General features: G+C 52.8%; 1 protein-coding gene across 2 annotated transcripts in view; it reads right to left on the reverse strand.

Annotated features, from left to right (window-relative positions):
* Positions 1-2,584: 2,584 nt before the first annotated feature.
* IL17B (interleukin 17B) overlaps positions 2,585-14,239 on the reverse strand; it is a 30,135-nt gene continuing 18,480 nt past the window's right edge. Inside the window, exons 3-7 of one of the 2 annotated variants that reach the window (XM_043913239.1) lie at positions 13,312-13,568; positions 9,450-9,534; positions 6,525-6,658; positions 4,131-4,420; positions 2,585-2,884 (exon numbers count right to left, since the gene is read on the reverse strand). In XM_043913239.1, coding sequence (XP_043769174.1) covers positions 2,653-2,884; positions 4,131-4,420; positions 6,525-6,545 — 543 coding nt within the window. In that variant the 5' untranslated portion in view covers positions 6,546-6,658; positions 9,450-9,534; positions 13,312-13,568 and the 3' untranslated portion in view covers positions 2,585-2,652. Of the gene's footprint in view, positions 2,885-4,130; positions 4,421-6,524; positions 6,659-9,449; positions 9,535-13,311; positions 13,572-14,239 lie in introns of both variants that reach the window. The other variant, XM_043913240.1, reaches the window with a different exon arrangement.

Below are 14,239 nucleotides of genomic sequence, written 5' to 3' on the forward strand. Positions count from 1 at the left end.
CTCCCAGAGTTTGCTCAAACGCATGTCGACTGAGTCAGTGACGCAATCTAACCATCTCGTCCTCTGTCAACCCCCTCTCCTCCTGCCTTCAATCTTTCCCAGCATCGGTCTTTTCCAACAAGTAGTAGATGTGTAAAACTTTCCCCCTAGACTCCACCCTTAGAGCAGGTAACCCAAGCAAAATCTCAGCACTTTGTGGGGAGCGGGTGGTTAGAGGGTAGAATTTGGGGTAGGTGAGGAATAGTGAGGGAGAGAGGAATGCCCTGCTACTGACCCACCTTTGAAGAAGCAACAGGAGCAAAGGGCAGATTGTGGGCTCCCCCTAGAGGCTTCTGTGCATGCTGCTGCTGCTACTGCTGCTAAGTCACTTCAGTCGCGTCCGACTCTGTGTGACCCCATAGACAACAGCCCACCAGGCTCCTCTGTCCCTGGGATTCTCCAGGCAAGAATACTGGAGTGGGTTGCCATTTCTTTCTCCAATGCATGCATGTATGCTAAGTCACTTCAGTCGTGTCCGACTCTGTGAGACGCTATGGGCAGCAGCCCACCAGGCTCCTCTGTCCACAGGATTCTCCAGGCAAGAATACTGGAGAGGGTTGCCATTTCCTTCTCCATCTGTGCATGAGTGCATGCATTCATTCACCAAGCCCTGCACCTCTATTTTGCACAAAGTGTTGGAGATGCAGCTCTGAAGGAGTTAGATGAGGCCTCTGTTCTTGTGGAGGGGGAGTTTCTTACCAGACAGTGGAAAACAGGAAACCCATTTAGAGCACACAAATTTGGGAGGAAAGTGTAGACCCGGCTCTCCAAAGATCCTGAACTCCCCGTTGCTGCCTTTAAACCAGGGAACTGGGAAAGGCCAACTTGTCAGCTCAAGCTCACGAGGCCAGGCTCCTAAGTCACAGAACGGTAAAACCAGAGAAGACCCTGGAGATTCCTAAATCCCACTGCTTGCTTCACAGTTGAGAAAACTGAAGCCCAGAAAAACAAAAAGGCAACATCCATATGAAATTAACGAGCGTTCGTTGAGCACCAGCCTCTGTGTGTCTGATATTCTCATAGGAGGAGGACAGGCAGTCCCACCCACATTAGAAGTTTCTTCACCCAATCCCTATGCCCTGGGCACCCGGAGAGGCTCCCAGGCCCTTACCCCACAAAAAGGCCTTGGAGGCCCTTGTGTGCTGCTGAAGTCTTAAGGCCTGAAGAGCAGACTGCAGGGGCCACAGGGAAGAGCCACGCCCCAGGGAGGAGAAGCGGCTGCTGAAGGCATCAGCACGCGCTGGCACGTGAAGTCTATTTTCCATGTGTCTGGAACCAGGCCGAAGCTTCCTAGGGTAATTTTAACTAGTATCCACTCTAGAACAATACCAAAAATGGTAAGTTACTTGCCAGCCCAGACAGGCACATACCTAACCACTGCCCTTTCATGAATTAGACCCTGAAAACATTCAGAACGAAGGCTGCTTTAGGCGCTGAAGTTCGAGCAGCCAAGTATTCTACACTGATGGTTGGCCGTCTTCTCGAAATTAACTCTAAAGTGCCAGCTATTCTTACCTTCAGAAAACACCGCCTGAGCTCCTCAGCTGTCTTCAGAGAGGGAAGGTATTTTTAGCCCCTAGAACAGCTGATTTAGGATTTGCTGCAGGGGCTAGGAGGGCACAGGAGGATTGGATTGCAAGGGTCTAATGGGTTGGGTGGGGGGAGGGATTAGTGTCCGGGGGTTAGAAGTCAGAAGGAGCTTTAGGACAAATCAGTCCATACAGGCTTTTTTTTTTTTTAACTTTTGACTGTATCCCACGGCATGTGGGGTCTTAACTCTCCAACCAGGGATCGAATCCACACCCCCTGCATTGGAAGGTAGAGTTTAACCACTGGACTGCCAGGGAAGTCCCCACACTGCATTTCTGATCAGCAAAGGGTCTTGGTATAAGTGAGCAGTACTCAAAATGTGGTCCCCAAACCAGCAGCGTCAGTATCACTTGGGAACCACTGCATTAGAAACACAAAGTCTCAGGTCCCTCCCCCAGCCCCCCTCCCCACCCTCCGAGGCCCACTCTGCCCCCCCCCCCCCCCCTGCAAGGGCTTGTTTGCAGTGACCCTTGACTTCACCAGGGAGAATCAGCCCTTGTTCACTCCTAGATAGGTTTCTACTAACAAAGCTCCAATAACGTGACTGAAATAAAGGCTTATAAATGCAAAGAAAGTATCTGACTGTCCTAAATGGTAGAAAGGACTTCCTAGGTGACTCAGATGGTAAAGAATCTGCCTGCAATGTAGGAGACCCAGGTTCAATCCCTGGGTCGGAAAGGTCCCCTGGAGAAGGGAATAGCAACCTACTCTAGTATTCTTGCCTGGAGAATTCCAAGGACGGAGGAGCCTGGCAGGCTATAGTCCATGAGGTTGCAGAGAGTCAGACACAACTGAGCGACCAACACTTAAATGGTAAAAATGAATGTACACTTTTTGTAATAACCCATCTCAGTGTTGAAGAACTCTGGGTGATGGAAAATCTTCCTCCATGTTGATCGAAATCTACCTCCCACCCAGTTTTGGCTTCAGAGCCACAAGGAGCAAACCCAAGGTCTTGCTTTACAAAAGACAGCCTTTACTTTTCATCGCCTTGCTCGGCAAGGGGGTGCGGGGAGGGCTGTCTCAGAAGATGCAGGTGCAGCCCACGGCGATGGTCTCCATGACCGCGCGCTGGCGGCAGGGCCCGGTGCGTGGCGGCAGCGGGCAGAGGCGGCGACGCACAGGCACCTGGCTGAACACGGGCACGCTCACCATGCTGCGGTCCTCCTGCATGGTGAAGGGGTTCACGCAGCCCAGACACAAGCACCGCGCCTCCGGCAGGTCTGCAGGAATGCGGCTGGGGTCATGGTTGATGCTGTGGGAAGGCAGGAGAGAACACAGGGCAGAAAGAAGGAAGATCGCGGGATGGACAAACCGGCACCCACCACCACGCCCCTGCCTTTCCTAGCCCAGGTTTTGACTGCATAGCAAGCATGTGCCATGTGGAGGACAGGCAGTGGACGTGTGGGCCTGCAGCATCAGCATTGCCCAGGAGCTGGTTAGAAATGCAGAACCTCCCCCTACCCTAGACCTCCTGTATCAGAGCCTACATACTCAGAAGATCCCCAAGAAGGTCAAGGGCACAGCAAAGTAGAAGCCCGGCATCAGAGGGTCTTTACAGACCCTTTCAGTTGCCACATTCCAGGTATGGGAGCCACTAGCAACATGGGACTGTTCGAGCTTAAAATAATCCAAACTAGCTCCTCAGTGATACTAGCCACATTCTAAGTGCTCAGGAGCCACATGAGGCTAGTGGCTACCACACTGGACTTTACACTGTCACAGAAAGTTCTATGAACATACTGTTCTAGAGTCTCAAGATATAAATTGTGTGGCTAAAAATCTTTGGCCTGGGTTCATGAGTGAGGACCCCTCCAGGTCAGTCCTTTTCTTTATTATTTAATCAACATGTATACATGTGGCCCCTTCTGTGTGCCAGGTGCTGTGCTGGGAAGTGGAGCTACAACCAAGGTAAGACACCACTGCTGTCCCCTAGGGGCAGCGGGTCTTGATTCCCAAGCCCAGCAGTGTATCCTAACCATGTAGAGATGTAGAAAATGCTACTTGCTGGCCCTCATCCCTGGAGATTTTGATTGGATGGGGCGTGAGAATCCTTAGATGATTCTGATACAGGCACTGGGATGGTCCCATCTAGCGTGAGAGATGGATGTGCACACAGCCAACTCAGCACTGCCTGAAAGTGCTGTAACCAGAGGTGTGTACAAGGCACTCCGAGCTGGAGGATATGGCATTAGGGGAAGGCCTTTCAGGCCCTTCACTGGAGACTTGGAGAATACAGCATCAGTGCCCGGCATAGATATCTCATTTCATAATAAGTCCATGAAATAGATACTACTATCACCTCCACTTATAGTTGAGGGATCTGAGGCTCAGAGAGGCTAAGCAACTTGCCCAAGGCCACACAGCCAGTAAAAGGCAGAGCCAGGATGCAAACCTAAGCCTCTGAATCCAAGGTCTTCACTCCTGACATGGAGAGTGGGCAGGGCATCCCCTTCAGCCCCCAACACAAAACTTTCCCATGGCTGCCTGGCCTGGCCTACCTGTAGCCCCAGGGTGACAGGCTCCTCTTGTTGGACAGCCACAGCTGCAGGTTGACCTCACACTTCCTCCTGGCCGGCTCGGAGCTGTTCCTCAGCTGGGCCACCATCTCCGCCAGGTTCCTCTCATATTCCTCCATGCGGGCATAGGGCTTTGCCCGGGACACCAGGTCCAGCGGCAACTGGTGAGGCCCAGGGGCCAGGGTCCCAGGCCGCCCTGGCCCCTTTCTCTTGCCTTTGGGGTTCCTGGGCTGGCCCAGCCCCAGGAAGATGGAAATGGTGAGAAGGAACAGCTGGGGAGGAAGGCCAAAGGTCAAAGGTGGGAGAGACAGGTCACTGTCTAGGCCAAGACTCAGGCACAGGGAAGGAGGAGAGAAGAAGAAAGGCCTCTTAGGGGAGCCACCTGTCAAGCCCTAGCCTGGTCCCACCAGCCCACCTCACCTGTATTGATACACGTGCATGCCACATTCGTCACTAAATCCTGTTGCACCTCTTAAAAACCTCCCCACCCATCCACTTCTCTACATGCACCAACCTGTCAGTTTCCCGGACAGCTCAGCAGCCTCCTATCTGGTACTCCACATCTCCCCATCTCCCCCTGGCTCCTTCCAATCAGTTCTCCACACCTGCCCAACAATAGGTTGGAATGCCAACCTGTGAACATCCCCTCCCCAGGCCAGACCTCTGCTGTGTTCTCCCTCCTCAAATCACACCTGGCTTCCTCTTGCATCCATGCTTCGGCCTCAGGCCTTCTCTCGAACCTTCCTCTCCTTGCACAAGGACTTTGCACAGGCTGCTTCCTGCAGTCACCTCGCGTGTCTCGACTCCAGTATCACTTCCTTAGGGGGGCCTCTGTGGACCTTCTTGGGCTCTCAGCAGCCCCATGCCTCCTTCATGACTGCTGTCCTCCAGTGTACGTGTGATCCTTTCCCAAGTCAGGCCCCACTAAGCACCAGCTCTGAGAGAGCCAGCACTCTATCTGTTTCCACACGCTGCCTTGTCCCCCATGTCCGCACGGTACTGAGCACTTAGGTATTCAGTGAACATTTGCTGAATGAATGAATGCCTGTTACCACCCCTGCCCGTCTGTAGCTTGCAGTCTGGCAAGGAAAACAGATGGTGAACAAGAAACAAGCACCTAAGTCTCGCTAGCAGCAGGGTGAGAATGGGACCACACAGCGTGTGGTCAGAGATGAGCAGGGCCACCCGCTTAGCCTGGTGGCAGTGGGGTGGTCTTGCAAAGCCTTTCTGGGGAAGGGGGCATTTCTGGTGAGGTTTGAAGAATAAGACAGAGGCAGATGTAGGCAGAGGGAGCCTAAAAATGGTATGGAGGTGGGGGAGGGAACCGTGTGAGAGGAAGTTTCAGTGGCTTAAAACTTTGCTGAAAGGAAACGGTGGGGCTGAAATAGAGTGGACAGGAGGTGAGCGCAGGAGATGAAGTTGGTGATGTGTGCAGGTCATAGCCAGAAACCCCTGATGAACTCCAAGACACTGGTTCTCTGCTCCTCCACGCCCCAACCATCTGCCTTCCCGACCCCTTGTTCACCCCCACCCGCTCTGCCCACCTCTCCCTGCACAACAAGCAGCATCAGGAAAGCCTCTCAGTCACATGGGAGAGGACCTGGGTGCCCAGCAGAATGCAGACTCCAAAGGAAGCTGGGAGAGGAGGGCCAGGACTTGGGTGGGAACCAAGGCTGGTTAGAAGGGAGAAGCCTCCAGAGGGGACTTCATCTCCTCCCTGAGCCTAGCCAGGCTCCTACCTGCCCTGGACCCCTCACCCCACCACCCGCATGGCCCGTGCTGATCTCTCCTGCCTACCCAGCTAGTCTTGACCCTTACAAACAAGTTTCAGCAGAGCCCCTCTTGGTAGAACCGTTTCTTGGCACCAAACCCATGACAGATTCAAGTCGCTGGTACAGAAAGACATCTCCCTAACAATAGGCTTTCTCATCTGAGCTTCTCACATGGCATTCTTAAACCCTGGCTCTCCACTCAGAGAAATTCAGAAGAGAACCCATCTCCCTTCATCCCTTTAGAGATGGGAAACAGAGAAACAGAAGGACCTGCCCAAGGTCACACAGCCTGGATCTCAGGACACAGAGACTCTGGAAAAACCCCGATAACTGAGATTGCCAAGATCTCCTCAGTTGCCTTTGGCCTGAAAGTGCCTTGGTGCAGTGGGGCTGCGCCCAGCTCAGGAGCCGGAGCCGCTGGCCATAGCTGCAAGCTCTGAGACCAGTCTCTGTTTCTCTCTCGTCCTGGGAGACAGGACAGAGGGAGAACTTGCCTCTGCAGATTCCAAGCCAAACAGAGGCGGCTATTAATCAATGGAGAAGAAGTAAAGAAACACTCAGGCCCTAAAAAGGAGTGGGGGTGGGGTGGGGAATCGCCACGTACCAGGTTGTATGGCCAGTCCATCCCGCGAGCCAGGCAATCAGCCTGCAGCTGCTGCCCGCCTGGAACCCCAGATGCCTCCGCCACGAGAATGGCAGCAACAGGACTCAGCGCAGCAATTATAGCTCGTCAGGGGGCTGCCGGGGGAGTGGGTGGGTGGGCTCGTCATCGCCTGGGAACCTTGGGCTCCCAGCTGGCGGGCCTGGCGCAGTGGCAGGCGGTGAGGGGCGTGGGGGCAGGCCAGGAGCCGGGCTGAGGTGCCCAGGGGCTGTTGACTGAGGGACAATGCCCTGTGTGTCTGGTGGGGCTCTGGCGGGTGGCACCTCCGCCTGTGGCCTGCGGCCGGCCGCCCAGCCAGCACCCACAGGGCCACCTAAGACAATCAGCTTCGTTAGTTTGGGGGATGGCAAGGGGGCAAGGGTGGAGGAGGGACAGGCTGTCCGTTGGTCAGGACAGCAAATGTTCTTGGAGCACGCTGGCCAGGAGCAAGACACAGGCCCCATCTCCCAGGGAAACAGCCTCAGGCACTCCAGCCTCAGCCAGCCCCAGGTGAGCTCAGAGGCCCTCGGCACCGCACTCCCATAGTTCCCAGGCAGGGAAACTGAGGCCAGAGTGAAGAAGGGACTTGTCTAGGATTATATAGTGAGTGAGGGATGCCAGAGCCGGGGTTCATGCCTGGTCTCCGGGCAGGGCTTTATCCACACTCCGTGCTGCTTTTCTTGGCATATTTTCTGCACAGTTCCAGCCTGCTACGAACATGTTTCTGAATCTGTGTGCTCTCACAAGGGCCAAGTTCATGAGGTCCATGAGGACTTGATGGCCGGTTGTCCCAGCCTTCTGGATGCAATGCTCCCCCTCACGTAGAAAAGGTCTCCACTCCAAGGACCTGTCCCTGAGTGGCTGCTTATGACTTCCATCCTCTCTCAGCCTCAGTTTCCTTCTCTGTAAAATGGGAGCCGTGCCCAGGAATCAGTGGTGGCCTGGAAATTTCTCCTGGAACTCTTTCTGAGTCTCATTTCCCCAGTGTCTAGAACAACCTCTAGGGGTTGTTACTAGGAGTAAGGGAAATAAGCCACATTAAAAAGCTGACACAGTGCCTGGCATGTAGTATGTGCTCAATAAACATAGCTGTTTATTATGAAGACTATCACTGTACAATAATAGTGTAATTGTTCTTGGGAACGTTAGCTGTTCAATTCAGCATTAGAGCGAGCACAGTTCTCATGACCCAGCCAACTCTCCTTTCTACCTCTTTGGGTCCACCCTCTTAGCTGAGAGCTTTGGCCCTCACGGGCTCTGGCCAAAATTTCATGAGCTTAGGTAACCCCAGGGTCCTCTTGTCTAGGAATCACGTGCTGGATGGACCTGGTCTGGGTCTCTCCCCTCAAGTGAACAACCCAGTTGAATGTGAGCAAGCAAGCTCCCCTGAGGAGAAGGTGAAAGGGGGTGTGAAGAGGACAGAGGACAGGCTCCAGGACTGCACCGTCCTGTTCGGGGCCACTCTTGGCCATTTACAGGAATCGCCGAGGGGAAGAACACAGGGTGCAAGGCGCTCCTGAATGTCACAAGATTAATCTGTCCGGGGCAGGTTTCCACAGCATAACTGAGAAGCTGGCTGAGGCTCGAGCTCATGAGAGATACCACCATATTTGGTCAAATACTAGACAGGGCTCTATTCTATCGTTGGAAACTCCAGAGGGAGGGGGACTCTGAAAATACCTCCTCAAGCAACAAAGGCCCCCAGTCCCACCCCAGGCTGCCCCAGCCCCAACACCACAGTCCTTTGGACGTGTGAAACAGCCAGCATGAGGAAGCAAAGGATGGGGGCAAGCTGGCTGTAACCTGTGCAGCCTTCTTGCTGACCTTCTGCTGCTGCTGCTGCTGGGGTCCCACAGACACGCAGCTGGGGGGCCCTTCCCTACATCCACACAAAGGGAGAAATTAAAAGGTGGGAATTGGGCTACAAGGGGGCTCCTCAGCTTCTCAAGACCCCTGAAACCACCACACTCTTCTTCCCTGCCAGCAACACACACTGCAGGCTTCCATCTCCCAAAGACAGGGTTTGGCTGCCTCAGCTTCCAACTTCACACAGGTTCCAGGATCCTGGCCCCAGAGTCCTAATGAGGCAGCCCCAGGAATCTGCACCTTACCAAGGCCCCAGTCAGGGAACTACAGGGCTCCTCACCTATCACCTGCCCCATCACCATTCTACCACAGGGAGACCAAGGCCCAGGGAGGGACAGGCCTTACCCAAGCTCACACAGCATGTTGGTGCAAAGCTGGGTAAGGCTGGTTCAAGCACAATTTATTCTCCTAATTCTTAAGCAGGGGGCCTGGATTCAATCCCTAGTCAGGGAACTAGATCCCACATGCTGCCACTAAGAGTTTGCATGCTACAACTAAAGATCCCACGTGCCACAACTAAGACCCAACGCAGGCAAATAAATAAATTCAAATATTTTTTTAAAAGACAGAGAACCTAGAAGCCAGGCCAGTCCCTCTGGTGGCCCCAGAGAGGGGAGAGGGATCTGTGGATACTTAAGCAGGTACAGTGAGGAGTCAAGGATGGGCCCAGTCACCATCACTGGGTTTCCCATTCCGGGGCCAGCTCAAGCCAGGAAGCAGGCCCGTTCTTCCAACCTTGGTTTCTAGAAACCACTGAGAGGTCATCAGACCTCAAGGATATCCTGAGGATGAGCCCTGGCTGACCACTGAGGGACCTTACCCCGCAGGTCAGAGCCAGGCCTGAAGGAGGCATGATAACAGAGACCCCACAGAGACCCCTTAGGTCTTTTCTGACAGTCAGTGACCAATACAGGGGATCAGGGAAGGGCTACATGGGCTGGAGAGCAAGGGGCAGGAAATGGTCGTGCTCAGAGCCACCAGGTCCCTCGGAGGCCGCCCAGCTAGAAGCAGTTCTGTACTCACCGCCAGGTGGCACCACCAGAAAGCCAGATGTCCCCGAGGAGCAGGCAAACCCTGGCAGAACCTTCACGCCAGCCACTCCTTTTCCCTGGATGAAAACAAGGGAACCAGGTAAGTAAAAATCTTGTGCCTGCCCATGGCCGCCCAAGCAACCCTCGCATTGATGAGGACCAGTGCCTGGGACACCTTTCACATCAGGGCAGGAACTGCATGACACGCAACCAGCCAGAAGTGAGGGGGCAGGGGCCGGGTGGTGGCTTCTGTCTGCCATGTGAGTGACTGCCTTTACTTGGAGCACCTACCATGTGTTAGGCCCTAGGCCTCTGGCACCAGGACAACGCAGTCTTCAGGAAAACAATAAGTAATAATAGCTGCTGCTTAATTCTATTTACTTAGACTACCTGCATGCATGCATGCTCATCCGCTCAGTCGTGTCCAACTCTTGCAACCCCATGGACAGTAGCTCATCAGGCTCCTCTGTCCATGCGATTTCCCAGGCAAGAATACTGGAGTAGATTGCCATTTCTTCCTCCACTTAGACCACCTAGTACAGTGATAAGTCTTTCATGAGCATTGTCTCTTGTGGTTGTTTGTTTGTTTTTTAATCTTTTGGCCACACTGCTCAACATATGGGATCTCAGTCTGCCAACCAGGGAGTGAACCTGTGCCTTCTGCATTGGAAGCATGGAGTCTTAACCATTGGATCACCAGGGGAGTCCCACGTGCACTGCTTTATTAAATCCTCCCAACCACCCTGTGGTGAGGTCTTAATTTTATTCCGAATCTACATATGGGGAAACTGAGGCTCAGAGAGCCCAAAGTCACAGAGGATTCAAAGCAAATTTGATTCCTGTGCATGCTGTTTCCTGCTGTGCAGGAAGGAGACGGGCATCACAGCCAGCAAGGAGGCAGGGATGTCCAACTGGTCAGCTGGTGACTGAGGAGGGTCTATGCTTGCCTCAGTCACACCTTGACATCGTCAAACCAGATCCTGCATGTTGGGGCAGTCACTGAACTCAAGCCCAAACAGAGTCCTCATAGGGATCTAGGAGTTTCCAAGCTGTGGGTCTGGCGCCCAGCAATATTCCTGGCTCATAGGAGGCATTCACTAAATACCTGATGCATTCAATCCAAACAGCTATGTATATGTGACACAGGGTGGTAATGCTGGGATGAGCATGGGAGGCCAGAGCAGCGGAGAACCAGAGGAGGAGATGCAGCCCAGGAGGTCAGAGTTCAGACTCCAGAGGTTGACAGACCTGAGTTTTAATTCTGCCTCTGCCACTTCAGAGCTGTGAGACCTCAGGAAAGTTACTTGACATCTCTGAACTTAGTTTCTTATGCACAGTAGAGATAATAGTAACTTGGCTCTCAGTGGATGATGGTGGGGACCAAACGAGATAATGCATGTTATAGCCCTTAGCAGAGCACCTAACAAAAGTAAGCCCTCAATCAGTGGCGGCTGCAACTGTCACTGTGATTGTTAAAACAAGTTTTGACTTGGGCCTTCCAAAGCATGCTTCTGAAGACCTCCCTGGTGGTCCAGTGGCTAAGACTTCACCTTCCCAATGCAGGGGGCCCAGGTTTGATTCCTAGCCAGGGAACTAGATCCCACATGCTGCAACTAAAGATCCCACGTGCCACAACTAAGACCTGGCACAGCTAAATGCATAATCTTTCTTCTAAAAAAGGTTGCTACCTAGGATGTTCCTGGGTAGGAAGGGCATTATGATAGGGGGACAAGGATAGAACCAGCAGAAGAATGTAGAGGTCCCTGTTCCCCATGGGCCCACCCTGGAGCCTCAGCTGAGCCAGTAAGGCCTGTGGGGATTCAGTGTAGAGATTTGCCCAAGTGGACCCAGTAAGGTCAGAGAAGGCAGGAGGAGACTAGCAGGCGCCTCTGCTGCAAGATGGAGGGGGCTGTGGCCAAGAGGGCGCATCCTCCACTGGAGGTCTTGGCTCTCCTGCTGAGCTGCCCACCCCATCCCCCACCCTCTCGGGGTAGGAGTTCTTCTCCCAGGCCCATATTTGCACAAATGCCTCCCTCACTGCTCGCTTCAGGGCCCCAGCCAAGAGGCACTATTTTAAGCTCCCTGAACGGGAACGCTGTTGGTGGGAACAGACCCAGCCAGAAAGCTCCCAGTTCTCAAAAAAGGGCAAGGCCTGGGTGAATGGGCGGCCACTGGGATATGCAGAAGGCCCACCACGTCCACATGACCCTCTGCCCAGGCCAGGAGCCAATGCCTCTGTTTCCAGGGGCAGTCAAGGAAACATGAGCGGAGGAGGGGTAGGACTCTAAGAGTGGGCTTGTGCTCTGGGACTGGGTGACCGCGGCCACCCTTCCACCCAGGATCCAGCCTTGAAAATGTCAAGTTTGTGTTTCTGGATTGCAGATTGACACTGGGGAATATCTTGTGTTAGCCCTTACTAGTGTAAGAACTCCTTTTAAAGCGTCTTTGCTGGACACCTCCAGTGTAGGGCGATCATTTGTCTCTGAGGTTGCACATCCCACTTTTCAGAGCTTTTGTTGTTGAAAATAACAGTGATAAAGGTTTCGTCTTTCATTATACTTCAGTCCCCTCCTATCACGCAATAGGGTATAGTGGCAATTTCAGACTTCAGAAGTGGTGCTTGAAACTTGCTGTGCCACATCCAATTTTTTCTAACTTTAATGAGTCTCAGTTGCCTCATAGGGTTGTTAAAATGGCTTCATCATAAAAATTATGATTTGCCCAGCATACAATGGATACTTAAGATTTGGCTAGTTTGGGTTGCTTTTATAGTAATGTGGTTAGTTTGTGTGTGACTGTGTTTGTTACATGGTGTTTTTGTGGTATGTGTGCTATTTTTGCTTTTTGATCGTGAAGAACCAGTATAGATTAATATTTAAAGCATACACTTTGAAATATAGCAACTGCATCCCAGCCCCACCACAAAACAGCTGAGTCACCTCAGGCAAGTAACCCAACTCTTCTGAGCCTGTGTCCTCCTTGAGAGGAGGGGAAATTTAATGGGAAAATGTACATAAAGCACCTGGCACAGTGTGGGTTCAGTGAATGGCCATGCTACACATTATTCTTAGCTGTGCTCAATCAGGTCACACTAAACAATTCTAGAATCACTTTCTTCTAGAACTTTTCAGCTGCCAGAGTGCCAGTAATAGCATGGACTGCCCTGGGAAAGAGTGAGCTCCCCATTAGCCGAGGTGTTTTAGTGGAGGCCAGAAGACCAGTTGTGAGGGAAATTCAAGAAAAAGAGAGAATTGGGCTCTCTGAGCTTTATAAGTTCCCTTCCAGCTGGGAGAGGTCAAATCTGACATCTAAGCCTCAGGCCCCCCTGCAGGGCCATCCTGCCTGCCTCTACTTGCCCAGACCTAGACAGGAAGGAGCCCAAGGGGGCCTGTGAGGGATGTGGGATAAACAGCCTGTCCTCAGGGCAGATGGAGGCGCCGGGCCCCCTGCCCACCAGCATATCCTCCCCTCAGTCCCTGGGGATGTTTATACTCTGGTCAGAGTTTACAGGACGTCTGGACTTACAAAATCCAGAGTTCTGATTTCCTCCCCACAAACTGTCAGCCCCTCCTCTTGCTGGGTGGGTCTACACCTATTTTGGGTGGGAAGCCCCATCCTCCAGGGGAAGCAGGAAAGGGTGAGAAATGTTCTCTTCAGACCCCCAGAGCCTGGACACCAGAGGAGGAGGGAGCTTGTACTGTGGGGGATGAGCAGAGAAGGTGGTGGTATCTCACAGCTGCTTATGGGAGAGGAGTCCTGGGAGGGAAGGGAAGGGGGAGGAGGGGACACTTCCCTTGCAGCTTGGGTTCAAAGACCTGCTCCCCCCAACACAGCTAATAGTGGATGGTACTCACCAAAGTCTGACTTACATATTGGCTTCAGCTACTGGCTCAGATAGTTCTGGTTTGTTTTTTTTTTGCCCAGGTTTTGGAGTATACCTGCAGGACTGCAGATTTGTGGATGGGGTCTTGCCTGTGTGGGTTTTGTTTCAATATTGATTTGAAGAGTCATCAGGCGGAAGCTTCTTGCAGGCTATGGACACACCTTATTCATATGTGCTTCTCAAGCGCCTGGCTCCAGAGTCTGGGCCCTGCTGTGACCAGGGCAGGATCTGCTGAGAAAAGAGAGAAACCCTAAGGCTACTCACTATGCACCACTTGGGGGACAGGCAGAGACTCCAAGATCCATCACCTTCACTCTTCAGCAAGGAGCCCTGATGGCCACAGCCAAGGCTTCCATCCCCACCCTGCTTCCCCTGACCAGAAAACAGCATCCAAAACTTGCAGGCTCTTAGAGCTGCGGTGAACTCAACCCAGGCCTCCCAACAGAAGCTTGTCCCAGTGGCCTGAACCTCTTGGGAGACAACATTGAGAAGACATACCAAGTGGTGGTTTACATACCTTGTCTAGGAGGCTCTGTAAGTTTCTAGGAGCTGTGACCTTCGAGGTAGGAGCAAGGAAGAGCCTTAAGAAATCTTGAGAAGGGTTTATTCCCTTCATTTAATGAATATATACCGAGCACCAACTATGTACCAGGCATTGTTCTCGGCACTGGGTGTACAGCAGTGAACAGTTAAAACACTTCCTAAGCTCATATTCTTTTAGAGGATGGTATCAACATTTGAGGACAAGCCTGTGACTTAGGGTCTTGCTGGGCCCCTCTCTTCTCAGTCCCCTCTACCTCTTGTATCCGTGGGAACTCCTACATCTCCTGGGAAGCCCATGACCTCAGCCCTCAGGGCATGTGGAGGAAGGTACAATGTCTCCAGAATGTGAAATCTTG

Source organism: Cervus elaphus, chromosome 9 (genome assembly GCF_910594005.1).
Source record: "Cervus elaphus chromosome 9, mCerEla1.1, whole genome shotgun sequence".
NCBI lineage: Eukaryota > Metazoa > Chordata > Mammalia > Artiodactyla > Cervidae > Cervus > Cervus elaphus.